At 41.6% G+C, this 12,754-nt stretch overlaps 2 protein-coding genes across 7 annotated transcripts in view; both read left to right on the forward strand.

The window, feature by feature from the left end:
- Nucleotides 1-4,877, forward strand: part of itsn1 (intersectin 1 (SH3 domain protein)) — a 37,745-nt gene extending 32,868 nt beyond the window's left edge. For both annotated transcript variants that reach the window (XM_041049288.1, XM_041049287.1), the window contains 6 exons: nucleotides 76-197; nucleotides 355-437; nucleotides 569-652; nucleotides 822-886; nucleotides 1,169-1,277; nucleotides 1,396-4,877. In XM_041049288.1, the coding sequence (XP_040905222.1) occupies nucleotides 76-197; nucleotides 355-437; nucleotides 569-652; nucleotides 822-886; nucleotides 1,169-1,277; nucleotides 1,396-1,544 (612 nt within the window). In that variant the 3' untranslated portion in view covers nucleotides 1,545-4,877. The remainder of the gene's footprint in view (nucleotides 1-75; nucleotides 198-354; nucleotides 438-568; nucleotides 653-821; nucleotides 887-1,168; nucleotides 1,278-1,395) is intronic.
- A 233-nt stretch (nucleotides 4,878-5,110) lies between these two features.
- LOC121189317 lies at nucleotides 5,111-12,012 on the forward strand. Of its 5 annotated transcripts, none has more exons than XM_041049291.1 (8): nucleotides 5,111-5,871; nucleotides 6,655-6,754; nucleotides 7,115-7,213; nucleotides 7,321-9,279; nucleotides 9,563-9,694; nucleotides 9,841-9,901; nucleotides 10,522-10,674; nucleotides 10,766-12,012. In XM_041049291.1, exons 1-8 carry the CDS (start codon nucleotides 5,827-5,829, stop codon nucleotides 10,824-10,826), a joined length of 2,610 nt encoding a protein of 869 aa, XP_040905225.1. In that variant the 5' UTR covers nucleotides 5,111-5,826; the 3' UTR covers nucleotides 10,827-12,012. The 5 variants fall into 5 exon arrangements, with proteins under 5 accessions (XP_040905225.1, XP_040905226.1, XP_040905227.1 ...); XM_041049292.1 differs by having other exon boundaries at nucleotides 11,777-12,012; XM_041049293.1 differs by having other exon boundaries at nucleotides 10,522-10,646; nucleotides 11,777-12,012.
- Nucleotides 12,013-12,754: the final 742 nt, after the last annotated feature.

Below are 12,754 nucleotides of genomic sequence, written 5' to 3' on the forward strand. Positions count from 1 at the left end.
CACGGTAACGCTGTGTGTAACGCTGTGTGTAACACTGTGTGACTCTTTCTAACTGGGTTTTCTTGCGTCTTTCAGCCAATCTTCCTAAATGAAGTGTTAGTGAAGCTGCCAACAGACCCGTCAGGAGATGAACCTCTGTTCCACATCTCTCACATAGACAGAGTTTACACACTCAGAGCCGAGAGCATTAATGAAAGGTAACACCCACATCGACAGAGGACAGAGCTGGATAAGCATGTACATGTTTTTGAAATGTCACAGTCCCGAGGAAAATCTTCATCAGCTGAGATACTGAACAGAAGCTGACTCTGTGAAAGCCTGTGGTTTTGTTTCTTTGGTTGTGTGTTCGTGCAGGACGGCGTGGGTTCAGAAAATTAAGGCAGCTTCAGAGCTCTTCATTGAGACAGAGAAGAAGAAGAGAGAGAAGGCGTATCTAGGTATCCTCTCCTTTTCCCTTTCTTTGCTCTGTGCTTAGAAAAACAGTGTAGACAGTCAAACTGATTTTCTCTGATCAGTCTTCATGATGTTCGGTGTCAGCGTCTCATCTCCCTGTGTCTCTCTGTCTCAGTTCGGTCTCAGAGGGCGACAGGTATTGGTAGACTGATGGTCAACATTGTGGAGGGAATTGAGCTGAAACCCTGTCGCTCCCATGGTACGTACGGGGAATTTCAGTATCTCTAAAGTCTTATCTTAACCTACAATATACATCACAACTTATTTGTTGATTATGTTCTGTGTCATTAATCTGAATCTCTGATGTAGTCGAGTTGGGCTGGAACTGTCCTGCTCAGTAGATAAAAACCTGTTTGTCGTATTTCCAGGAAAAAGTAACCCATACTGTGAGGTGACCATGGGTTCCCAATGCCATATCACAAAAACATTACAGGTAGGACTGTGGCCACCACATCTGTGATCTTCGTTGTACTGTGTTACATTACTGATGAGCGATAAAGAGACATTTCCAGGTTTTTATCCTCCTTTAGAAACTAATGAGAGACGAATGGTGTGAAAACTCACTGTGCTTCTCTCTTAATTATCTCAGTCAAGGCTAATATTAATTATTTGCCAGCATTTCCTGATTTGACATTTTATTATTTAAAGTTTTGAATAATAGAGCTGTGTTAACTGAAATGGTCACTGGGTTGTTCTTTCTGTTTGCTCTCTGTAGGACACGTTGAATCCTAAGTGGAACTCCAACTGTCAGTTTTTTATAAAGGACCTGGAACAGGACGTCCTCTGTGTCACTGTGTTTGAACGAGACCAGTTCTCACCTGACGGTCAGTGATAATCAAACGCTGATACAGAAGATTCTGCCTCACATCACCTGCTCTCCACGAGCAGATAAATGGCTTTATCCTACATTTTCATCACACACTTTGTCTCTTTGACTCCCAGACTTCCTCGGCAGGACGGAGATCCGGTTGGCTGAAATAAAGAAGGACCAGGGCTCTAAAGGACCAATCACAAAGCGGTTGCTGCTCCACGAGGTTCCCACAGGAGAGATTGTTGTCAGGCTGGACCTCCAGCTGTTTGAAGAACCATAAAACCAGAACAGGACTCTACTGGACTGGACTGAACTGGACTGGACTGAACTGGACTGGACTGGACCAGGCCGGGTTGAAAAGGAACTAAGAGATGTGATGTGAACCTGACAGCTGGGCTGGATTAGAATGGACAGGTCTGGATTCTCTTAGTCTTAGTCTCTTGGTCTGGTTCAGTTTCTTACAGGCTGTTAGGAGGGAGGTGCATTCACCTGTGGGAGACTTCTTATCACTTCTCAGATTTTTTTTTTACTTCTTGTAAAAAAAAAAATCTGAATATTTAGTCTATCAGGAGCAGCAAATCTGGATTATCCCAGGCCCCAAACCTCTAACTGGGTCTCTGCAGGACTTCAGAGGAATGAAAATCCGAGGCCTGCTTCTTCTCCAGTCCAGTCCACTTCTGTCCTCCTCCAGTTTGGTCCAGTGCAGTATTTAGTCCAGTCCAGTCCTCCTGGAGATCAACCGGGTCTTTACTGTTTTCTCTCCCTTCACTTCATCAGACAGTCTCACAGACACTCCAGTGACAATCCCAGCCCTCCTTCTTTGTCCCAACAAACCCAAACCCCTGTTTGTAGGTGTGTGTGTGTGTGTGTGAGAGAGAGAGAGAGAGAGATTGCTGATTTGGATGACTGTATGAGTGTCAAGGTGGACAGACTAATTAATGGTACGGTGCCGTGTACATTTTCTTTTCTTTTGTATGTGGAGTCTTACAGAGTCTCTCAGAGTCTTAAGATCAACTCTTCGGGCTTTCAGCTTTGAGGTACTGCTTGAAAAGGGGACGCTGACATTTTGAATTTTGGTCTGTTTTGACCTTCATTGAACATTTGCCACATTAACATAGAAAGTGCTAAATATGTACAGGTTTAATGAGAAATGCTAACCATGCTAATAAGCTGAAACTATAGAAAGACTTTACCCCAGTATGTGACAGGTGTCAGGTGTACATAAATTACAGGCGTGGCGAAATGTCCCTTTTACATGTACCGATGATGATGATGCTGATGATAATGTGGCTGAAACAGGGAACAGATGTGACAGCTAATTTAAACTGGAAAGAAGAATGTCTTAATTTTTCCTTTTTTTTTGATGTTGAACGCACACAGGGGTTTTTAGTTGTAGGTGATTTTTGTCACATTCAGCCTCTGTTGTTATGTTGCTGCTGTGCGGAGCTGTCACAGTGGCCGTCACTATGCAGGGAGGGAAAAACCTGAAAGAATCAGGGGGCCCAGAGCTGGATGGAATGGGGCCCTCGAACACGTTCGGTACTACAGAAATGTATTTTATAGGAACAGATCATTTCCACACTCTGACCCTGAGGAAGCTCAGTGTAGAAATTATTTTACTGAGCGTCAGCACTCCCAGCACTTTTAGAACAGACACTGTCGCTGATATTAGAGCAGAGCAGGACACGACGCGGCTGACGTGTGTCACAAAGCGGCCATTTTGAATAGTCAAATTAGGAAACGTTACCTGGGAGAGTAATAAAAAGAAGACTGGTGTTGTTCTTACTGTCCACAAATCCTACGAAAGACCAAAACCAACAATGTGCCAGTCTGTCTCTTGCCTGTGGCTGTCCACACCAAACCCACTGGTTCCTACTGAAGACATAAATCTTTAAAAATGGCTCACAAATGTATAGATTTATTTTTAAAGTAGGCTCAGTCATTTCTTAAAACAGCTGGGAACTGTAGTTTTTAGCAAACATAACTAACACAGGAGGAAACAGTGCATTTGTTGGGGACTGTTTTCAGTGGCGGATAAACCACATTCGATGCTCCAGTGAGTGTTTGGATCAGCAGGACGGTGTGTGTGGGACTGAGTCAAAGCAAACCACGGTGTGTGTGTGTGTGTGTGTGTGTGTGTGTGTGTGTGTGTGTGTGTGTGTGTGTGTGTGTGTGTTATGGAAATGAAGGAACGTGTCACAGAGCTCAACAGTGTGGATCACTGATGTGTTTTTAATAGTTTTTGGGAACAGTGGAGCTGTGTGAAATCGTACATCAGGCTTCGGATGCACACACAGTACTTGTTTGTAGGAGACATTCAGTGTTGGTTTTGGTCTTTTCATGAGAATTGTTGAGAGTAGAAAAATATAGAAGTCTGTCTGTCACTCTTTCTCAGTCAGTCAGAATCGGTTGTTCAGAATTTAACTTTCCCCTTCGCTGCAGAGTCAAAAGCTTTGAATCAGAATTGTTTTCCTTTGTTGAAACCACAAACTCAGGAGTCACTTTGGAGGCAGCATTGATCTTCCACACTGAATTTCCCAACCTGAGTGTTCAAAATGGCCGCCGCGTTGGCCAGTCAGACAGAGGAAACGCCAGTTTGTTCACTCAGCTGAGTTGTACATATGTTAGTTAGTTAGCTACTTGGACAGTTAGTCAGTTTAGTCATTTTGAATTTAATGCCACGGTTACAGTAATGTACTGAATTACCACTGAGACAACCGATAGTTACCTTAGTGACCAGCCACTGTCCAATCAGAAGTCAGCGAGGCTCAGCCAGTTGCACCATCTTGACTGTGGAGGAAGGTGTGTATGAATGTTTTTCCCCAGACTGAAGCTGATGATGATGAGGATGACCCCCTCCATACTGTTCTCCAGTATCCCCCATCCTCCCCCATCCTCCCTCATCCTCCTCTCCCCTCCCCTCCACACTGTACTGAAACTAACCTAATCCAGTCTGAACCCGTTCTTACTGTCTATCTTCCAGGTTGTGTATAATACTACTGCTATCTGAGAGTTAATATATGAGCGCTACGGGGGCGATAGAGACAGCCTGCTGTTAATTATCACTGTAGAAGATGATGTACGTTGTTGTCTTTCAATGTTCAGATAAACTTCAGTTGGACCAAGGCTACGTCTGTCTGCTTTGCTTTGTTTCTGTGGCAAACAGTTCAGTTTGAATCAACACGCTCAGATACAGGCCACATCAGTGATGAGGTACCAGCAGGTTAGGAAACAAAAATCTGAGTCGTCCAGAGACAATTCAATTTTTTGACAATTTTCTTTAATAATTGCTTTCCAGAGAAATCCTGGATCCTTTTTACCTTTTTTCAAACTTAAACTTAAAATCTTCAAAATCTTTGGTTTAAAAACTTTTTGGTTTTAGTTTTGCAAAAACAAGACAGAAGTAAAGCAGCTTTTCTTCCTCCCGGTCAGTGTGAATGAAATCCACACCTCTGGTGCCGTGTGAGGGGAATCGGACTAACTCCAGGTCTGTGCACATGCAGTCAAAGGGGGCGTTGACTTGACTTTACGAGCTGCGTCAATGTAGACGAATTTATCCACAACAAAACCGGAATTTAACTAACTTAACCTTCAAAATAAAAAAAAAACAGTATTGCCCATGCCCAGTTTCCTTTAACTGTTTCTACCGCTACTAGTGTTATTTATTTATTTATTTATTTTATAGTTGTCGATTTAAAAAAAAAACAGCTCATGAATTGTACTGATGAGAATTATAATATCATAATAGCTTACTTGGAAAAAAAAGCATGAGCACAGAAGTGACCGAGTCCTGCTCACAAATGATTAATTCAGTGTAAAGAAATAAAAAATAATGTAACGCACCACACTATGCTCCAACAGAGTCATTTAAAATGAGGGATTAACTTTTTTCTTTGCCGCTGCTTCTTATTAAATTAAACTTGAGTCTGTTCAGTCACGTCTTGTCCTACACTGTAACTCCACTGTAAATTTTATTCTAACTCATTTTTATCATTTATTTCATTTTACTCTTGTTAATCCTGTGTAAACGTGTCTTTGATTTTGTCATGTGTTTTGGTCATTAATGCCTTTTATGTTTTATCTAAATCACTTTTATGTAAATCCCCCTCTTGAAATGTGCCGTACAAATAGATTTAATTAACCTGTGAATTCGGCAAGTAACATTCCCTGAAACCTCATGTTCAAGCTTGCCCTTTGAGCTTTTATTTTGATAATCCTCACTGGAAACACTTGTTTTATTGTGTTTACTTTGACTGTCTTTAAAGGCTTTAAGCTTTATGTAAGTGAAAGGCTTTAAAAACACACAGGACAGCTCTGCTAAACTGAGACCTAGCAAACAAACAAACAAACAGACAGCAGACGGTTTGTTATTGGTAGTTGGTTCGTTTTATCACGTTAATTTTCCTCGATGAGACACACTGCCATGGAGACGGAGGAGAGACAGACCCAGGACATTTAGTACTTTCACACAGCGGCTGGACATTTATCAGCGTCACATCTCATTAAAGACGTAAATTAGTCCACAAACTGTGTTTCTGTATTTCAGTTTTATTTAAACAATCATGGCTGCTGCGTTGTTCAGAGGAGGAACAGGACCATGTGTAAGAGTGAGTACTTTATTTGCTTGTTTGCATGTTTGTTTGTTTTTCTGTCTGTATATACTTTTGCTTCTGTAAAGGACCTGAGTTATCAAATCAAAGTGTTACCAATACTTATGTATCCAAGTAAAAATCCTGCAGTCAGAATCCCATCCTGCAGAACAGTGTCTCCTGTCACTGAGATATTATTATAAATGACTTTAATCGTTGATACTGGAGCATCAGTATTTGGATAAGCATTATTATTTTACTGCTGCAGCTGGTCAAGGTGAAACTACTTTTGATTGTTTTATTCATAGTTCAGCAGTTAAAGCCAGTGGGTCCAAATTTAGGGGTCACTCAACTAAATGTACATGTACTGGTAATTAGTTTGTTACTTTCACATACAAACGCAATGGATTTTCTACGGGGAGCATCATCAGTGTATTTAAGGTGCTGCATCCATTAGTTTCGTGTTTACTCACCTTCAGACTCTGTTTGTCTTCAGCTGTAAAATGTCTAAGTAAACACTGACATGAACGGAGTGAGCTGATCTCCAGGGGAATGTAACCCCTCAGAATCCCTTCAACATGTGAAGAAGTTCAAATCTAAATGTCACGTGTATGAGAAACGTATACACATGAAAAAATATACACATAAATGATGGGATCATCTACAGAATATATACAGATAATGACTGTTGTGAAGCAGTTTGGAATAATAAACTTTCAGTGTATTGCATTCCTGAAAACCAAACTGTAGCAGCAGCATAATGTAGTGCATCCCATAATTTGACTGTGTGTGTGTGTCCAGTGTATCCACAGGGAGTTGTGTAGAGTCGTCTGGAGGTCGCAGGCTGCGATGTTCAGCTCCAAACCGTCAGACCGAAAACCACCACGAATAACACACATCAGTAAGACAAAAACACGTGATCTCAGCTGTCACCGTGTTCTAGTCCTAGGGTAAATAGGGTAAATAGGGTAAAATCTCTGGTTGTTGACATATTTATCTCTCAGGGTGTATTGTGATGTTGTTTACCTCCTAATCTGTGCAGTACTACACTTGGCATAAATGTTTGTAGTTTTTCAAACATCATATCTCTGCGTAGTTTTTTTTTTTATTCCTGAGGAGAAATTCTCTTTGCCTCTGAATTTTGTGTCGGGTATAGAGGCTGGCAGCGAGAAACGTTTGCTGACACAGTAACTGAAGATTTCAAAACATGTCTCTGCGATAAGCTATTTTGTTCCTGACATGTGTTGTCTTTTACTGGCAGAGAAAGCCAAAGCCCAGCCTGCAGTAGATGTTGCTAAACTCCTGGAGCAACTCTTCTCCCAAACGAGGCCAGACACAGCGCCCCCTGCTGCAGGTAAAGGTCAGTACTTTGGTTGAATCCCTCATACGCTGATTTGTTCTGCTTATTTCTTGTTTCATATCCATCATGTCCAGTTTTTTCTCCTCTTCCTCACCCTCTTCTTACAGCGCCACCTGCCAAAGCCTCTTCCATGTCGACCAAACCTCCTACTACCTCCTCAGTGAAGATCTCCACCTCAAAGGTTCCTCGTTTGTCAAAGGCTGAGTCAGAAATTTCTGTCTTTCCTGCTGCTTCTGTTGTTTCCAAGAAGACAACGTCTACTTTTAACACTTCGCCTCTTTCACCTCAACCAAAATCAGCATCTTCCAAAAACCCAGAGACTTCATTTTCCTCAGAAATGCCTCAGCAGTCTCCTCTTGGTTTTATTCAAGAGTTTGCTGCAGATGGTGTTTCCAGTGTGACTGCTGGTACAGCCTCAGCGTCTCCTCCAACCAGTACAACACCTGCACCATCAGGATCAGAGGCAGCTATAGTAGATTCCCAAACTTCAGCGGAAACAAGAGAAACCAAAGTAGAAGCTGCTACAGAGGCAGATGAACTCTCAGCTGCTCCTGTTCTGCCTTTATCAGCCCACATGGTAGAGACGAATGCAGAGAAATCATCTGTTCCATCTGCTACAGAACCATCAGCAGACTCAAGCATCACTCCTCTTGAAACATTGAATGATATAGCTGCTGTTCTCGAAGAAACAGTAAAGCCTACAATAGAAGCTGAAGCAGATAAGGAAGGACACAGTATGACAGTAGAACCCTTAATAGAAACTGCAGTAGACCCTTCAGTAGAGGCCAGCCCTCCTCCTATGGAAACACTTGAAACTAGGGCTTCTGTTCCTGAAGGTGCAGTAGAATCTACAGTAGAAGCTGAAGTAGATACAGCCGCTCAAACCAACAGCACAGACTCAGGAGTGATCAACATCTCGCACGCTGCAACAGTAGAACCCTTATTAGAAAGTACAGTCGAACCATCAGTAGAGGCCATCACCTCTACTCAAGCTGCTGTTGTTGAAAGTATAAAAGAACCTACAATAGAAACTGAAGGTGGTGACAACCTGTCACACTCTGCCTTAATCCAAAATGCACATGAATCTGCAGTCTTACCTTTGAGAAATGAAGTAGAATCTACAGTGGAATCATCCTCAGAAAACGTCGCTGTGGGAGACGAAGTGAACGAGTCTGAACAAATGACTTTAGAGTCTGTGACGCTACATCTAGTTAAGGATTCAGTGGAGTCTTTGAAAACTGATGAGCTCCTCCAAACCAAATTTATTCTTGATGAAAAAGCAGAAGAACGACTGCAGGAGTTGTTGGTGAGGTCAGGAGTCACGGCCGAACACAGAGCTGCAGCTGAAGCTGAGAAGTCAAGTGAAGATGAGGGTGAAATTATAACTAAAGTTCTGTCAAAATGGGACTCTCTGTCTGAAGATCTGAAAGAGTTAGAAGGAGAAACTGGTGCGTTGGTGAAAGATCTTCTCTGTCGTGTTCCTGCAGCACTTTCCAAAACTCCAGGAACAGACACAACAGAGGCTGAAGTTTTAGCTCTAGATTTTATTTCTGAAGCAACCGATGCTATAGAAGCTGAGACATTCGTTATGTTAGAGGCCATGTTTGGCTCTGAGCAAGGACCGAGGCAGCCACCTGACGCTCCGCTGCTGAAACTGGAACGACAGAATGAAACGACCAATCAGGAAGCAGAAAAAGAGCCTGGAGAGCAGGAAGGACGTGTCTTGGAGGCCATGTCTATGGAGTCTGTGACACTGGCTGAAGTTGAGGCTTCTTTGGGAACTCTGGAGGACATGTCTCTGAGTGACACCGCTGCTTATCTGGAGAATGAAGCTGAAATTTTTGCTGGAGAGAGATGGATGGAGGTAGAGGAGGAAACTGTGTCTGAAGAGATGATTGAGGTTCTGAATGTTGAGTCTCTGTCTCTGCCTGAAGCTGATGGTCTGTCTGAAGATCTGCAGACAGATGCACTGATGGAGGAGCTGCTCTTTATCGTCCCTGGGCATGTAGCAGGCGGAAAAGAAGCTCGCGTCGGTCAGGAGGTTCTAGGAGCAGATATTTTGGATGGTAAGAGGCATTAGGAGGAAGAAAGGTAAAGAGGAGATGGTAGTAAATAAGAACTCTTACTTAGTGCTTAATATCACACTTTGTCTTGGAGTTAAAACTCAGTCAGATCTGAACATACAGACACAAGACACCATTTCTCGATTCAGTGTGACTTACACTTCCTGAACATATTGGTATATCAACATGTGTCCCTAAATCCAAGTAGAAATCAAATAAAAAAAGCCTTGTAAGGTTTAGAGGTGCTGGACTTTTAACTGTCCTGTTTTGGGGGTTGTTACCATAGCAACAGTTGCCACAGGGTCGGAAACAGATGCCACAGAAGCTCCGAAGGAGGTGCTGCTGGGACGGGAGACGGTGGAGAAGGGAGCACAGACTGAAGCCTTGGGGAATGAAAAAGGTGTAGGGACACACACAGGTAAATACACTTGCACATGTGTACGCACATAGTTGTAGGTTATATCGGACAATTCTGCAGCACACGCAACAAAAATGTCATTACTAAATGAAATATTTGCCCAGCATCGATGTTTCTGGTGAATTGTTTTTATGCGTGTTCTTAAGATCTGGATCCCGTTCAGAGACTCTTCCTGGAGAAGATCAGAGAATACAACAACATGCGCAGGTAGAGATACAAAAAAAGGTTTCTGATTATATTCAATGGAAAAACTCCTTTGGAGGTTTCACACTGCTGAACTCCCCCTGAGTAACCAGAAACCCTCCAGGGGGGGTAACGCTGCATGTCTTTGGGTGCTAATGGACCTTGAGTGATTTATTAAATTCACAGTAGGTTTTGAATTATACAAACCTCTGAATGTCGTCAGCATTAGAAAAAGTTTCAAATTTAGCTGCTGTTCACAAAGTAAGACTCTGCTTGTTCTGAGATAAACTAAATTTGGAAAGGCTGCCATTGTATTCAGCATTCAGAAAATGCTTAATGAAAAATGTCCTTTTCTGTTGTTTTACATGCAGATGTTGTTAACTGACCCTCTGTGATTATTTTCATTTTATGCAGCAGTTTGGTCAAATACCTCAAGAGACTTCCTGGTTAGTTAAAGGTTAAATAAGTAATTTCACCACATGGTTTGTCCACTTACATTAGATATAAAAAAGAAGTTTACGAATGAATACTGGAGGTAGAGTAAGATGTTTAGATGTAATGTGGAGGATACGTTGACAGAGTGAAAACCATTTCTGTTTTAAATTCCCCCATCTTCTGTCCCCTCCCTTGTCCTCTCCTCTAAGGTTGAGTGGAGGACAAGTGGGGGCGGAGCCAGATTATGAGAGGTACCTGTCAGAGGAGACAGCCAAGCTCCAGAGACTTTATGGAGGAGGAGACCTGAGCAGCTTCCCCGAGTTCACCTTCACCGGTGAGAGAGACAGTGAGGCAAGAGAAAGGTTCGGCCACAGAGTCCCTATTACTCCGTACATAACTGTTCATATACCAGTGACAGGTCCTGGATCTAAATATCTTTCATTTGCTCCATAGATTTTCCAGAAAATTCCTCCATCATGTGCTTAAAGCCTTCCAAGATTCTTCACTGCATTAGAATAAAATGCCCCTTCCTTCCAGTCCAACAGATACACATACATATACATATACATATACATATACATAAGAGAATAATCTAAAAAAAATAAATATATAATAAAGAAATAGAAAGTGGAGCATACAGTATCTATGCTGACAAGTTAGTTGTCATTAGTCTCATTTATCATCATATGTTAAAAATAGTGCCCATGCGATGATGAGATTTTTTTGTTATTATCATTATTATTATTGACTTATAAGTCAGACCAGTAAGTAACAAGTAATTGCACTGCAGAAATGCCAATGACATGTTTTAGAAATGTATAAATGGTGTTGACAGTACATAGTTTGTCCACCAGAGAGCACTGACAAGTTTCTTTTTCAACTGTAAAACTGTAAATATATGTCACATTTTTTTAAATAACAAGATTATAGGGAATTCTTACCAACAGTGTATGTTTATGTTATGTGTTTATGTTAAAAAAGGATTATCAGAAGATATATTGTTATATGACTTTGAAAACTCTCAAATATTGATTGGTATTGGCCTCAAAAATCCATTATTGATCTTGTTCTAATAACAGACCGAGGATGTCTGCCCACAAGAAGCACATTATGTCTGATGGAGCTAATCAATAAATGACTTTGGAGTGGTTAAAATCTCGATGGTAACATAACAAATGATCTGATTAGTGCACAGTGTCACTTTTTCAGTAGGGATGTGAGAAAAAAATGGCATCACATTGACATAAGGCTTCGTCAGTCTTGTTTGGGTAATACATTATGGCTGATAATCCAATTCCCTATGGAGATTATGAATTGTATTTTTACCTCTGGAACATGATGTTTCAGCTCTACAGCACTGCAGCTGATTAACAGGCATTTTCACTGCACAGACTCATTAAAGTATGTACAGTGTCAAACTAAAATAAAATAAAGTGCTGTATCTTACTTCTGTTTTCTTTCTAGAGCCCAAAATGGACCAGGACTCCAAATGATCCGTGAATTCTAGCTCCTACTCTTTATGCTCTTCATCAGTCTCTTCTCGTCCCTTTTGTCCTCTCAATTTTTGACTTCCTCCTTTACCTCCTCATTTCATATTTACTCCATGGGATAACTGAGAGAATGAAAGAGGACGACCCACAAAGGTGTGTTTGGTTGACCTGTTGGTAAAATAAGGGAAAACGTATTCCTGGCTGTTTGTTGTGCAATGATAGTAGAAACTGTTTAATTTTATTAAAGCAGAATATTCAAAAGACTAAGCCGAATGTTTTCTGATTTTGAGGATGTGTGTGTTTGTGTGTGTGTCAAATAGGGGCGGTCAAAGCCTCAGTGAACAGCAGGTGGCGCTGTCAGTTCAACAACTCTCTATTTGGCTCCATTTATTTATGTCCACCTCTGTCTTTCTATGCCTCGCAGCCTCCTTCAACGTCTCTCTGTGATTTTCCTCTCCTACCTGAACTTGAAGGCTGTAATTGCCTGTACATGCACTCTGCCTCTCTCCACCACCGCTGGATGTGTTGTGTGTGGTGACAGAGGCAGTCTTTGCCAAGTCAAATTCCCCCTCAGTCACGACACTGCAATAAAGATGGTATGAGTCACAACCACAGACGCACACTTAAACACACACACAAAAAAACCTGAGCGCAGTACCAGACTTCATCCTTAAAGTAGCAATAAATAAATAAATATATTTTTTATTTTTGCGGGGAAAAGACATAAATATTAGATGTAAACTAATGTAAGAGATTTTTTAAACCATTCGGCTGTGTAAAGCGATAGAATAAAATAGAGTAGACCAGAATAGACTAGGACAGAATGAAACAGAGGAGAGCTGCCAATCACGTCCATTCAAATCCAGCTGTGTTGATCAGGATGCGCTCACTGGCCCTTTGGTGACGTCATCCGGTTTAGGCGGTCCCTCAGTTTGCCTGTGCAGAATACCTG

This window comes from Toxotes jaculatrix, chromosome 11 (assembly GCF_017976425.1).
Source record: "Toxotes jaculatrix isolate fToxJac2 chromosome 11, fToxJac2.pri, whole genome shotgun sequence".
Classification (NCBI taxonomy): Eukaryota; Metazoa; Chordata; class Actinopteri; family Toxotidae; genus Toxotes; species Toxotes jaculatrix.